The sequence below is a fragment of the Megascapheus bottae genome, chromosome 7 (assembly GCF_031878675.1).
Source record: "Megascapheus bottae isolate mThoBot1 chromosome 7, mThoBot2.hap1, whole genome shotgun sequence".
NCBI lineage: Eukaryota > Metazoa > Chordata > Mammalia > Rodentia > Geomyidae > Megascapheus > Megascapheus bottae.
The window spans coordinates 53,952,068-53,967,862 of NC_143515.1; the positions used below are offsets into that span (position 1 = coordinate 53,952,068).

The 15,795-nt window shown below is 38.4% G+C and overlaps 1 protein-coding gene across 3 annotated transcripts in view; it reads right to left on the reverse strand.

Annotated features, from left to right (window-relative positions):
* Positions 1–15,795, reverse strand: part of Camkmt (calmodulin-lysine N-methyltransferase) — a 328,956-nt gene that overhangs the window by 13,171 nt on the left and 299,990 nt on the right. For all 3 annotated transcript variants that reach the window (XM_090337036.1, XM_090337034.1, XM_090337035.1), the window contains exons 8-9: positions 9,130–9,204; positions 686–749 (exon numbers count right to left, since the gene is read on the reverse strand). In XM_090337036.1, the coding sequence (XP_090193162.1) occupies positions 686–749; positions 9,130–9,204 (139 nt within the window). The remainder of the gene's footprint in view (positions 1–685; positions 750–9,129; positions 9,205–15,795) is intronic.

Consider the following 15,795-nt stretch of genomic DNA (forward strand, 5'->3'; position numbering starts at 1 on the left):
TATTAACTCTTCGTTTAGGCTGCAGGACCTCCTAGCTTAGTATAACAGCCCAACAAAATAAGAGTGGATACAAACTCTGTAATTTACTCACAGGCATAAATGGATATATAAATGTAAAAATGTGCACAATATTTTATGCCATGCTTGGCTTCATTGTGACCTAATGTTTATAATATGTAAATAATGGCTTCCATTTAAAGCAAAGAACTTTTAATATACAGATTCATCTGAAAGTCCTTTTTCTTTACTACAAACAGCAATATAAAGAAGAAAGTATTCTTCTGCAGTAAATAAACACCCAATGATAAAGGTTACCACTGAAGGGATTAAAAATGGCAGAAGTCAACAGAAAACTTCCAATATCATACTTCTACTTTAATATGAAGATATTGTTATCAAAGGAAAAGACTCAAGAAATTCTTTGATAAAAATAATCTCACACTATCTTTGAAGCAGTTTCATTTATTTTACTACCCACTGTGTTTCTTATCAGAAGGCCAAGGGTAAGAATTTTCCTAGTTATGATTAGGAAAGAATCTGATAGATCAGAAGACCCAATTGAAGTTGGACATAATAAGTATTAAAGTATTACATGACATTAATCCTGCCATTCCATTACTCTCTCCATCTTTGTGCAGACTAATTATTCTACAGCCAGTATTCAGGAGAAAATAGACATACTTACTGTGGACCGGAGTAATCTCTTTACTGCATCAACAAGAGTGGCTCTGTACTGGTCCAGAAACAGACTGACATTGAGAAGAGAGAAGAATCCAGAGTAAACTTGGGTCTACACATTGAATGATACTAATAGTGATACATACAAAGCTAATTACACATGTTTACTCAACAACATGGAAAAAAAAAAGAAAAGGATTGTCTCCTTCCATCGAAATGTCTCACTGGTGAAAGATGATTAATAAAGAAGATATTATATCAGTGTGATCCAGCTAAGTCAAAGCCCTCAATATACTATAGGGCAGATTTTACACACAAGTGGACCATGGGTTCCTGTTCACCACACTATTTCTAAGCTGTTCTTTGTGTCACTGGTGGAGATGAAACACTACTGTCATCATTAGCATCATTAGAGCCCAGTCTCCCCTGGAGTTGGTCCCTTTACCCACCTGAAGTGCTATGAGACTGCCCGCTAAAAAGAAAGCACCAGTCTACTTCTGACCCACGTAGAAAGGTGTCAGCCAATTATGGGTTTTTTTTTTTTTTTTTTGGTTGTTTGTTTTTTTTCAGTCACTAGCAAAAGCACTAAGGTAAAATCAACCAGTGACAAGGAGTGAACAGCTCTTGAACTCTGGCATAGAGTTTTCTCTTCTGACCTTCATGTTGATTCTTTTTCGTTCTCATTGTTCTCTAGTGTCTTGAGCATTTCTGTCGCTGTCATCTCTGTGGTTAGCTCAGTCTGCTTGTCTTTACCAGGCTTCATGTTGGAAGTTTGGAATACAGGTTTCTTCAGGTGAACTTCCAGATTATCTGACTCAAGGTCCGGTTAATTGGCAGGGGATGACAAGTTAGTTAACTTGGCCATATCCAGTGTTATGGTTTTCACATCTTTCCAAATTCAAATGGTGGGAACTTAATTCACCACCAAGGGTGTTGGAAAGGTGGAAGTCTGATCCCATTTTGTCCTTCTGCCTCTTCTCAGGTGAGGCATACAGATCCTTTAACCTTCAAGGTACTATCTTGGAAGAAAAGTCCAGGCTCTTGTCAGACACCACGTGTGCTGGCACCTTAATTCTGTTGTTTATAAATTATCCAGTTTGCACATTCTGCTCTAATGGCATAAAATGGGCTGAGATACCAGAGATGTGTATAGGAGATTTCCTGTGGATGGGGTTAAGCATGGAGGGGTAAAAGTACCCGATGCTGAAGGCACACAGTGAAGAGAAGCTTCCAAACACCACGTGACTCTTACAGCATCTAGGCCGTGGTCTACAGGAAGTGAAGCTGCCGGTGCACCAACAGTATCCATTGGTGGGGAGCATATTTTTCTTTTATTTGCCAGTTCTGGGGCTTCAGCTCCACCTGTGTGCTGTCCCTGAACTGCTTTTGCTCAAGGCTAATTCTCTACCACTTGAGCCACAATACCACTTCCGGCTTTTTTCTTAGTAGTTTATTGGAGGTAAGAGTCTCATGGACTTTCCTGCCCAGGTAGGCTCCGAACCATCATCCTCAGACATAAGTGCACATCAGTTAAATACAAATGCCAGAGGCACACACATCTTTTGGATATCCAGGGATTTAATACCTATTGAGCTGAATACTAGGTACTGGCAACCACTATGAGGCTTTTTTTTTTTTTTTTGATTAACTTGTTGAATCCCTATACAGGTTCCTATGAGGTACTTGTTACTATTATTATGACTTGTCCACATTTACATCCAGGGAAACTGAGGCATAGCAAAGCTTAGCATCATACAGCTGCTAGTGGCAAGGCTAAGACTCAGCTACATGACATGGGAGCAGGGCAGTGCTCTGGGTCACCTCCACTGTCTCATTCTGTCTGCTCTTAGGCTGATGTCATGTGCAGAAGGGGGAAGAGAGGAGGATAAAGGTTCTCACATGCTTGCAGTTAGGCAGGTGACTAGGTAGCCATCCCTGGGTACTTCGTCCACAGTGACCTCTTCCTTGTCTAACCTTTGTGCCAGAAGTAGAGCATTTGGGAATCTTCCACAGGATTCTCCTCCTCTCCCGAGGTTCTCAACTTCTTGAAGGTAGAAAACATTCCTTGTGCACAACAGTATGAAGATTGATGGAGTCCTGTGTGGCAAGGCCAATGAAGTAACACAGTGTGTGGCTGGGAAATGCAGGAGAGACACAGCTGTAGCTTTAGGGCCACTGCTTCGATGCTGTGTTTTTGCAAGTAGAAGGAATGTGCTACTTCATAAAAACGGACAACAATGTCTTTTAAACATCAGGGACAGTGCATCTACTTTTGAAAAGACACTGCTTTGGAAAGCAATGTTCAAATCTTACATATCTTGGATTTCCCCTCTTCCAGTGAGTAACACCTTAACTCCAACAATAGCAAGTGGGCCTTACCTTCAGGCCTAGGTGAGGCCTCCTGTCAGTGTGAGTGCTGAGTCCTGTCCCATCTGGCCTGCAGGCTCCTCACATAGCATGCTAACTCTATCTCCTGCTTCAGGGCCTGGTCTCATTTTTTGTGGGACTAATTGTTGTTGCAGCTGTCCAAGGGGAGGCTGCTGTCCTCCCTGAGTGGGGGCTGTGTATGGGGCTTGTAGGGGACTATCATTCAACTAAATAGTGCTCTGGCTTTGATCTTTCTACTATGTGACTTTAGGCAAGCTATTTCCTGTGAAGACTCAGATTCTCCATCATGAAAGGAACATCGATATGGCTGGGCTTGATATCGACTTAATACTATATGTAAGTTCCTAATTCTTGTCACATACCTACAAAACATGGGGGGCTATTTTAGGCATTGGGACTAAGAGAGAGACTCTCCCCCCCTCTTCAAAGAGCTTCCATCTGCATTCACTTGTACTTCAGTTCAGGGCACACAGAGATGGCCTGCAAGTTCTTAGCACCTGCTGGGAGTTCATTGCCTCCCTTGAAACAGAGGGAGTCATACAGGGTCCTGGTTTCAGTGGGCTTTTGCACAGCCCTTCTCAGTGATGTTGGGGCTGAATCAACATTTAGGTAGAATGTCTCACTGGAGACATCTGATTTGATGGGTCTTTCATTTGAGATAGAGAACTGAGGACAGCAATTTATGATGTTTTCAAGAAGGCCTGGTGTCTTTGGACACTGTAAACCAGTGGAAAACTCTTCTATGAAGGATACTTTGAGCAACAGAAAAAGCATCCTCTTCAGAGGAGCTAGAAACCATGCCTAGCATGGAAAAATCCTATCACTTTCTATCTAGCAGCAAAGATTACCTGGGAAACCATTCTCATCCTTCACAAGGCTATATGCTTAATTCCTGGAGTATGGAATACATCTAATTCAAACACTTCAAAAATGCACTATCAAGTCATTTTACTCAGTGATTAGTGATCATTAAGGATTGATGAGGAAGGAATTAAAAAGTGACCTCTTCAGAACACTCTGTCTTGTTGTTTAGAGGGTAATAATATCTCGTTTTAATAATTGAGCATAGTTTTAGTCTTATGCAGAAGACTATCAATCTGAGGAAATATCTCTGTTGGTCACTCAGACCTATAGAATACCTGCCTGGCTAAGCAAAGAATCACTCTTGGTTTTATACATGTGCATTCTAAGAGTTGGTAAGAGTGTTAGAAAAAGATGAACAGCATATTTACAGTAGTTTTTCTGCTTAATTTTGATAATAGTGACAAAGAAGTTAACATCACAGCAAACTTGAAAGTGTACCTTACCACCCATCATGCATTTGAGGTGGTTATTTCAAAGATGAATGGCATCTACTCTATCATTCCAAATCAAATCTCCCCAAAGCAATTCTGCTAGTTCTTCAAAAGATTTTTATTCCAAGCAAGCTCACTTTTCTACTTAGTTCTGATGCCGAATTTATAATGCTTTGTGGAGTACGTCATACGAGCAATTTCAGGGTGCTTTAGTGGGAGTGATATGTAATCTCCCTGAAAATTCACCCCTCAAATAAGTCCTAATGGCTCAGAGACCAGTAGTAGCTTAAGTGGATCTATTTAAAAAGGCTGAGTAGGTCAGTGATGGGGATGGAGATACCATTTCAACTGTCCCTTCAGTCACTGATCAAAATACTGACAGTCCAGTTTAGCCACTAAACACACACACACACACACACACACACACACACACACACACACACACACACATACCCCTTTTATGTTTTTGCTTGTGGCAGCACAATTGATCTGAATCAGATTTTTTCTGACACAGGAAAGGTATGGGGTCATTTGCATTGCCTCTCTTAGAATTAGAATTGCATGCAGAGCATGGCGTGCGTGTAATTCTTATCACAGGAAAATTTATTAGTGCAGAGCATTAGGAGAAATTTTTCTCTGTCAGTATTCACAGGAAGGAAGATATCTATGCCGTTTTCCTGGTGAAATGTGCTATGTTACAATCAATGCTTTCCTTTTAACACTTAGCAAACGGATACCCTCTTTCACTATTTATCAACTGATTTGGGGGGAAGGGTTAGAGTGATGCCATATGTTCCCCTTGAGCTGGGATATCTTTGATAATTTGTGTATTTCCCCCTCTTTGGGATTGAGCCTTTCTAGGGGTGAGATAAAAGGGATGGCCATATTTCTTTGAAGATCTTTTCAGGTGTGAGGATCCATGGCTGTGATTCAGTACTATCCATGATACGAAGATAATTTTACAGCCGATAGTATTTCTACTTTTAGGGAAAAAATACCATTTGCACGAAAGCAGCTTCAAATTCCACTTTTCCCCATCAGTTAGAGGAAATGTTTAAAAGTATGGGAAAAAAGAAACAACCTATAGTATGCAGCCAGTGTAAAGAGTCTGAGAGCAAGCAATGTGAGGCACATATAGGCCTATCAACACTTTCCCATTTCTCTCCAAAGTCTAAGGTAGAGATGCTTCCATTGTCCTGCATATACAGGACATGGGTCGGTGAGGCTTTGGATGGCATTTCAGATATGCTTTCTAATAAGACTCTTGAGAACTCAAGTGTACAGATTCGTTCCTATTTTTGCAGAGCTACAATAAATTGGAGAGCCATCCAACAATGAATGAAGGGGTCCATTGGCTTAAAAAAAATCTGCCATCTAGACCTTTAGATTATATTGTATTAGAAGAGGAATCTGGAAAGGTAGACTTAAAATGAACAAGCACTCAATATTTTCAGTGGAGCAAGAACCTGGCTGGACTGCATTCTGACAGAAAGGAGTCCTTATATTAAAGTCAATATTAAACAAGTCAGCTGAGGAACATAATAGGCAAGTTTCTCCCTATACCTGTGGTTAAATATTCTAATATTTTGATATTTGTCAACAGCATCCTTTTGCTGGTGTGATTGTACCTCAATTCTTTCCTTCTGTTTATTTCTTTTTTTTTTTTTTTTTGCCAGTCCTGGGCTTGAGCTCAGGGCCTGAGCACTGTCCTTGGACTTTCTCAAGGCTAGAGCTCTACCACTTGAGCCTCAGCACCACTTCTGGCTTTTTTTTTCTATGTATGTGGTACCAAGGAATCGAACCCGGGTCTTCATGCATGCTAGGCAAGCACTTTAACCACTAGGCCAAACTCCTGGCCCCTCTTCTGTTTATTTCAAAGTTGACATTTTATAAGTTATTCAGGAACTGTTGAACCATGAAACTATTTTTCATTGTCAAAAATGCTGAATGGTGAAGTAATGACTAGCTTTCAGTTTGCCTCTTTATTTTATAATCTAGTTGAGCTAGTAAATTTGGATGTGGAGTAAGAGACAGTTGCTTCTGGGAAATAAGTTATTTTCCCCCACTGCCCACAGCCTTATGAATGTTTGAATGTAAATATATGAATATATCAAGGATTTAAGAACATAAACATATCACCGTTTGTTGTAATCAGATGCATTCTACTTGAAGCACAATGTGGGTTTAGAATAGGTTTGTGAATAGAGCTTGTTTTCATGTAAATGGGATCACACAGTAGCACTGGTTAGCTATTCAGGGAATCAGACAATGCCACCCTTGCTGGAAATGCTTCAATAAGAATTTAATCCATGTACCTACTATTTGAACCCCAACTCTTGCTTCATATTCCTGTGGCCAACCCAGATCTCATTGACTGACAATATATAAAGAAGAGTGTGAGACAGCGTGATGTATTTATGTGTGGTACTGGCATGGAGCATTTCAAGTCTCATCTTGGAGGTAGCGTCTACAAAGAGCTTTCTTTTCTCTCTCTTCTGGGACATTCTAAAATAATGCAGCATGGCCTACCTGTCCTTATAAGCAGGCCCTATGCAATAACTCCTCTAGACCAACACCAAGCCAAAAGGATATAAAGAGCACATGGAGTCCTGTGCTTTGCTGCTATACATCCAACATGAGTATTAGAAACATCACTGTACACTCTAAGTTTCTAAGCAGCTTACCCTTCTCTGCGGATATGAGGAGAGACCATTACCGAAGCATTTCTTTTGGAAATAATATCAGCATTGCAGTGAGAATAGCTTAATGTTTCACATTTACAAATGGGAAATTACAAACGAGCTGACATTCTGGCACTTACAACACCAGGGGGAAAAAAAACCCTTAACAATTCATGCATAGAAAAGCTATTTATAAAATGAAGCTTGGTGTATTTAGTTCATTTGAATCCATAAAATTTCATACATACTAGATGTGTGTGTGTGCATGTGTGTATGTGTACATGTCATATTGCATTATGTTCTATATTTGCCATGAAAGCCATGAAACATGCATTATGTTTATCAGTTATACAAGGCCCTGTTGTTAGCGAGGGAAAAAAACGATTTTTCAAACATGTTGTGCAGCTGTTTTAATCTGAGAACATTAATCAGAAAAGAGCTTAAATCTTACTTCCTCTGCTTGTCTCTCTGATACAAATAGGATGACATGGTGTGAGTGGCTATAACACAAGATAGGACACAGCCAGGCTATTTTAACGTTTACATGAAGGGCAAATTTAATTGTAAATCTCTTGGCCAGACCTGCCTGTGCCACATCATCAGAGCCCATAGTGTGTGACCCTCCTTTAAACCTTCAAGAAAACATTGCCCCCTCTCTCTCACTGCTGCTCTCCAATCTGACTTCTATGCTTAATCTGATCTAATCCGGACAACATTATCTTCATCTGTGCAATGAAACCTGGAGGATCCTTCCTCAAATTTAGTGAGGAAAAGCATTTACTTAATTACTTGGGCAAATCATGGGATATTTTAGCTCCTTATTTTGTATTGGATAAGAGGTATAGCAGCGAAGTATATTATCAATAATGGTATATCTAATCTAGATTTCTCCCTTTTGTGGAATAAGGTTTTTACAAAGAAACTAAAAAACTGTGAAAACCTCAAAAAAATCCAAGCTAAAAACGAAACAAAATATTTGTTGCTCATGAGAAGCAGTATGTAGGAGAAAAAACAAAACAAAACAAAACAAATCCCATTGATTTTGGTAGGGAAGTTATAGATTAAAAAATCATATTCAAAGAATGATAATTAGAAAACGACTTCCTGTAAATTTCATTCAATTTTCCTCTAGGCAGTCTTCTCTGGATTCATGGTCATATGATTGGGCTTATCAAAATAGCAGAATTTTGGAATCTGGACTTGTGAGTATTTCCAAATCTAAAGTGTCATATTAATTATCATGATAAAATTACAAGGAACACCTTACTCTTGACAGGGCTAATGCTTGTGTTGCCTGCATTTCATATGCTGAAATAATTATTACTCAAACTGCATGAAGATACATGAGATTAGTTGAAATAATTACTAAAATCGGACTCATTTAATTTTATAACTTAGGATGAGACTTTCAGCAACAAAAGAAGTAGAAACAAGAAAGACAAAATGTATAATGTACATTTATTTTTAAAGAGCAGGTACTTCATAGAGATTTGAATGCTTTTAGTTACATTAAGAATAAAATATATCATTTTAGTATCATGAACAGTTAAATATCATAATGAGTGCACTGAAAATATTAAATAGCAAATGCACACTTTAAGAAAGGCTGTGTCCCAAAGGTATTCTACAGATGATGTTTATTTGCTGGAGAGTTACATGTGTGTGGACATGTATATACTGCCTTATATCAATAGTCAGATCTCCCCTAAGAAGTAAGCTAATTGAGCTGTTTGTGTTGATAAACTCCTTTTTCTCCAGACTATTCCTCTCCGAGCCATAATTATTTGCAATTTGCCTAAGTCGTCCATTTACTGATACGTCAAGCATGAAACAGAGGCAATTCCAGAAAATGGAAATGCTTCTCAAAATCAATCTTTGGGAAATAATGTGGTAGAAGTTACTGTGTGATAGAAGACTACCTTATAACTGTCACATGGAGATGAATATTAATTTGTTGAGGTTAAGGTGGCTTTGTGCTTCATTTGTTGACTTTGCTTAGTCGTTGTCAGCAAAGCAGCACAGCCCAATGACTCCAGAAAAAGCGATTTTTTTTCCTAACAGGAGTTTTATGATTTTTATGTACTTACCAGTCAGCACACATAACAATGTCAAAATGTCCTTCCAGTTGAGAGACATCTGTCTCATTATCCCATCGTAAAACGCTTGAGGAGAAAAAGATTTGAAAAATTATACTTAGACTTTTTTTTTAACTTTTGATTTTTGAGCTATTAACATTATTTTTGTGGCACTTGAAATTATTTAAAAGGCATATACAAATTATTTCAAAAGATATAATAAAATAGGAGGTAACTGTCTTCTATATTTTATTTAGTCTTCAAATCCACAAGAGGAAGAATTCTCCACTTAAATACACACAGTTAAGTTTTTGCTAGTTTTAATAGGTTTTGTAGACAAACTAGGGAGAAATAGCTTAGTACTATTTATTAGTCATTTGTCATTAGAATGATTTTAGATCTTTAACATGAATGAGGCATATGATGAAACTGAAATACTTCCCATCAGATTGGAATACACATTTATAGAAACAAATGTCATAAACAAGGTATAACTATGTTCCACCTGGAATGTCAGCTGTATTTCTTATTGCTAAAATGAACAATTTGGAAAGATGGAAGAAAAGAGTAGACAAACTTCCACTTTGTAGTTCTCAGTTTGTAAGTATACTTTAAAAGTCTCCTATAATCATAGTCTTCAAATCAAAGAAGGAGCAGGTTTTAAACTTCATAATAATAAATAATAATATGAATATGATACTCTATTTAGGCTTCTGAACCCAATAAGAAGTTTTCTGTGACTCTCAGAAAACAGTGATAATTAGCATTTTGCAACTTTGAAATATTTTAATCATTTTTTCTATCACATGAAAACTGTGATATACAATACTATTTCTTTTCAAAATAGAATTTTGTTCCTACTTTTTATTTTAGAGATAGACTGAGTGATCATATCCTACTTTGTCCAATTATAATTGCATATTTTGGTGAGGTTTATATTTCTTCTATGTCTTTCTTTGATGGATATCATACATTCGAATGTAAAAATAAGACAACTACATTAGCAACAAAAAAGGGCTTTTTGTATATATTGGTTACTTCAATGCCAATGAGTTTCTTAAGGTAGAAGAGAGTAAACACAAAAACACCTATATGGGTTGATGGTTAGTTACTCTGTCTCTTTCTCTCTCTCTTGACTCACTGATTAAACACCTACTATCTATTGTGTCAGATCCTGTGCTCTGTGCCCAGGTCCACCTTCATAGCGGCAGTTGGTAAGCTACAGAGTCCCAAGGAAGGCTTTTCAGAAGAGGGCGACCTCAGTGTTCACAGAGATGAGCATTATTAACTGCAGGGCTGTTCTACTGGCCCAAACCAGTTAGAGAGCCAAGAATCTCTAGGGAGCATGGGGAACAACTATCACATTTCTGGATATGCTGAGGCTTCTGATCCTGTCAGGACTTGGGTTTGGGGGGAAAGTGAGCCCATCGGTCCTTGTCAGAGACCTGGGAGTCCTTGTGGGCTTCTACACCACCAAGAAGGATTTAAAATACAGACCTAGTAGCAGAGCTTGGCAGCACATGCCTGTGATTATAGCAGTTGGGAACTTTACCTAGAGGATCACAGGTTCAAGGCCAATCTGGACTGCATAGAAAGATCCAATCTCTTAACAATGCCCTCCCCCAGCACATATAATATATATATATATATATATGTATGTGTATGTATAGCATATATACACTATACCATATATAATATATATTAGATAATATAGTGATGGAATTATATGTTGTACTATATTATATATTATACTATATATAGTATATTTTACTATATGTATTTACTATATATTATGTATTTATTATATATTTACTGAATATATTTCACTATATGTACTATGTAATATATACTGTATAGTATATACTATATATTATACATTATATATACATATATACTATATATATTATATATACTATACAGTATACATATGCAATACAGTATATATATTACATGTGTGTATATATTTATATATTGGAGCTTTTTAGATAGATAATAAAAGTGATGTATCTAACACACACATTCCTTATTACCTTTCTACTTCGTGTACTTTTCTAGACTGGTTCCTCCCTTTACTAAGAGGAAAAGCTTAGGTCTTTACAATAACCCATAAAAGTCTGCCATCTGCCCAGCTGAGAACCGTGAGTACATTGTAAGCTTCTCTCCTTACTATGCTGCTTACTCTGCCAAAATATTCTTCCAGATATCTGAATGGCTCACTCCCTTCAACAGCTTTAAGTCATTGAATGTCTTGCCTCCTCAGAGTGGCCTTCTGTTACTACGATTTCATTTTCTTTTTGATTCTTTTGTGGTAATGGGGTGTGAGTTCATGGCCTAGCACTCTGAGGCCTAGGCTCAGTGATTCTATCACTTGAGCCAGGCTCCCCGACCCTCACCATCTTTCTCAAAGGTGTAATTTATTTCCAATCCAGTACTCTTTCTTTCTTGTTTGCTTGCTTTCTTATTATTTATTTATTTATTTATTTATTTATTTTGTTGGTTGTGGGGTTTGAACTCTGGGCCTGGGTACTGTCCCTGAGCTCAAGGCTATGGCCCTACCCCTGGAGCCACAGTGCCACTCCCAGTTTTATAGTGGTTAATTGGAGATACAGCCTCACAGACAGTTAGTGCCTGGGCTGGCTTGAACAGTGATCCTGGTATCTCAGCCTCTTGAGTAGATAGGATTACAGGCATGAGCCACCATGCCCAGCCAATCCATCACATTTTAGGGCTGTATCAACACTAGAAGTCCCCTATATTGCTCTGAACTTTTTTTTTTTCTTTTTGCCAGTCCTGGGCTTGAGCTCAGGGTCTGAGCCCTGTCCTTGGACTTTCTCAAGGCTAGAGCTCTACCATTTGAGCCTCAGCACCACTTGTGGCTTTTTTCTATGTATGTGGTACTGAGGAATTGAACCCGGGTCTTTGTGCATGCTAGGCAGGCGCTCAACCACTAGGCCAAACTCCCGGCCCCTCTGAACTTTTATTGTATTATTTGTTGTTGTATTATTTTATTGTATTATATAATTAAATTGCTAACTATGTTTATTCTCTCTTTCCCCACTAGAATATAAGCACCATGGAGATGAAAATTAGTTTTTGAGGGTAGGAGGATAGTGAGCACTTCCTTCACCTAGAATACTCCCTGAGACATGAATGTTAGTAAGCCTGAATAGCTGGTGTGTGACTGCAGCTAGCGCTATGTGCAGCGCACAGAGGAGTCAGTATCTAGTGGGAACTACGTTATACAATAGAAAAATCATTGCATTTGATCTTTATTTCACAAATACATACTTTTGCATGTATGTTTGTATAATAGAGGATTTTCCCCATTTCTTACTAAAATAACTCAATCTCTCTTACAAAAAATAATGAGGTAAAGACTGTCTTCATCTAAAGTTGAGGGAGAAGTAGAGAGTGAGCAACTGAGGTGGTTCAAATAAGCTGTCTCTATCTATCTATCTATCTATCTATCTATCTATCTATCTATCTATCTATCTATCTATCTAACTATCCATCTATGTCTTGGCCAGTTCTGGGTTTGAATTCAGGGCCTAGAGCTCACTCCAACTTGCTTCTTTGGATGCACTGTTCCTCTAGAGCCATGACTCCAGCCCAACTTTTTTCCAGTTATTTCTTATGGAATCTTCTGCCTGGACTGGCTTTGAACCATAATCCTTTGGATATTTGCTTCTTGAGTAGCTAAGATTACAGATATGATCCTCTAATGCCCCTCTTCAAGATCTTCTTTTAAGAAACTATGAGATGGGTCAAGTGGGGCTAAACACTTTCAATTCCATCTAGTCAGAACTCTTGGTATGCTTCTCTCCTAAGGTTTTTACTATGTTGTTTACTCTGTCAAAATATTCTTCCTCCAGATATCCGAATGGCTCACTCTTTCAACAGCTTTAAGTCTTTGAATGTCTTGCCTCCTCAGGGTGGCCTTCTGTTATTACGATTCCATTTTCTTTTTTATTCTTTAGTGGTAAAGGGGTTCAAAAACACAAGACTCTATTTATAAAACATGAGTAAGGGACTTGGCTCAAGGGTGTAGTATTTGCCTAGCTAGTGCAAGGCTTGGAGTGTGAACTCAAGTACCATGATATAAGTAAACAAATGAGTTATTTTTAAAAAAATCTCTGATAATGTATTATTAAAATGCATAGTGTCTTAAAAACTAAGACACTATGAGCCAGAGGCTCCTGCCTGTACTCCTAGCTACTCAGGAGGCTGAGATCTGAGGACTGCAGTTCAAAGCCAGTTTGGTAGGAAAGTCTGTGTTAATTACTAGAAAACTAGATGTGGCACTATGACTCAAGGTAGAGCTCTACCCTTGAGCTGAAGAGCTCAGGGATGCGCCCAGCCCCAGATTCAAGCCCCATGACCAACAAAAACAAAACAAAAAACACGCCATGACTGTTACATGAATAAATATACTGCATCTGAAAATGTGTCCTGTCAACATACCAGCATGTCTATAATATATACACAGATGACATATTTAACTGCAGCTTAAATTTTTTTTTTTTTGGTGCTGGTACTGAGGCTGAGACTTGAACTCAGGGCCTGGGCTCTGTTCCTTAGCTTTTTCACTCAAGGCTGATGGTTTACCACTTGTGCCACAGCTCCACTTTTGGCTTTTTTTGGTTAACTTGAGGTAAGAACCTCACAGACTTTCCTATGGACTAGCTTTGAACTGCAATCTTCAGCTCTCAGCTTCCTAAGTACCAAGAATTACAGGCATGAGCCACCAGTGCCTGGCTTACTGCAGCATTTTTGTAACAATAAAATACTGAAAATTAATTAATGCTTATTACTAAGATAAAAATCAATTCATATTTCCCAATGGATTATGATGTGAGCTTTCTTTAAAAAATGTTTTAAAAATATATTCTGTCCATTTTTACCTGAACTCCTTTGAAAATAAGCACTTGTTCATTGGTATGAAACTTCTGTGAAAACAAAATCTTGGAGAGAAGGAAAGATCTGTCCTGAAAATCAGAAAGTATTTAAACAAAGAACTTGATAGTTTTGATTTACATATTTGGTCATTAATGTAAAACCTGGCCCGTTTTTGGTAGTAAGATTTCGATCTTGGTAAACAGATCAAACAGTAAAAAAGAAAGACCTGTAATCCAGCTACTCAGCAGACTGAGATCTGAGGATTACATTTTGAAACCAGTCCAAGTAGGAAAGTCCCAGTAACTATTTCTTTCAATTAACCAGTTTAATAAGAAAACAAATAAACAACAAACAGCCAGAAGGCCAAGTGCTAGTAGCTCATGCATGTAATCCTAGCTATTCAGTGTGCGAAGATCCTAGGATAACAGTTCAAAGCCCTCCCAGACGGGAAAGTCCATGAAACTTGAATCTCCAATTAACTACTAAAAACAGGCAGAGGTGGAGCTGTGGCTCAAGTGGTAGAGTACTAGCCTTACACAAAAAGGAGTCCAGGGAAAACTCCTAGGCCCTGAGCTCAAGCCTAAGGATGGCACAAAAACAAAAAAGCCAGAAATATGCTGTGGCTCAAATGGTAGCATGCTAGACTTGAACAGAAAGCTCAAGGACAACTTCCAGGCCCTAAGTTCAAGTCTCAGGACTGGTGCATGCGCATGCACACACACATACCACACAAACCTTAATTATTAATTCACTGCGGTTTAAGAGAACCACTAGCTGGACACTAACTGGTGGTTTGCAGACATAATCTTAGCTACTCAGGAGGGTGACAACCAGAGGACTGTAATTCAAAGCCAACCACTGGACAAAAAACATCAGCAAGACTCTATCTCCAGTTAACCAGAAGAATGCTGGACTAAAATGTATGGCTCAAGTGGTAAAGTCCCAGCCATGTGCCAGAAAACCAAGCAAGAATGAGAGGTTCTGAGTTTAAACCACAGTACTAGGACAAAAAAGCTCCTAAAATAGTATCTCCCAAATCTGAAATCTATCACAATTCAATAGAAAAAGGCAGATGGGAAATGGCTTCTTCAGTGCAAAACTCTGAATAGTAAGGACACGATCCCTTCTATAAACTTGTAAAGCAAATCAACAATGTTACCTTAGGAGGAAATACACACAACGATTTCATTTTCTCATATCCAGGACAGTGAAAGAAGGAAAGGGACCCTAGCATCATCTCTGGAATTCTCTGCAGTTCTTGAGATTCTGTCATCATAATTCTAGCAAACCTCACTAACAGGTATATTTTATCAGAATATTTCTGAAAGAGTCCTCAGCTCCCTTATCTTAGTTACCTTCTACTAACCTTCCTCTTCAGCCTGACAAAGAGCAGATAAACGCCTACTCACACTGTCAGTTTGTCTACAGACACTGCATGCGCATGCCTGAGAAGCCAGTCCTGAAATGAAAGTCGATATCTGATGTAGAAACTGATGTCTGACTCTCTAGAGCTTGACTTTCCTCCAGTAAAAATTGTTCCATCGCTTCTTGGCCTTTTGCTAAGATCAAGTATAAAAATTGCTGTTCCATAAGCCTTATGGATTCATGTCTTTCAAATGTGCTCCAAATACAAATCCTGAAAGCTTTTCATACACCAGGGATCAAGCATACTAATTGCTTCAGGGAATACAAAAAATAAATTAAGCAGAATCTTTGCCTTCACAAAACTATCTGTGTCTTTCCCTAGAATGTCAACTTCAAGAATGAATAGGCTGGGGCCAG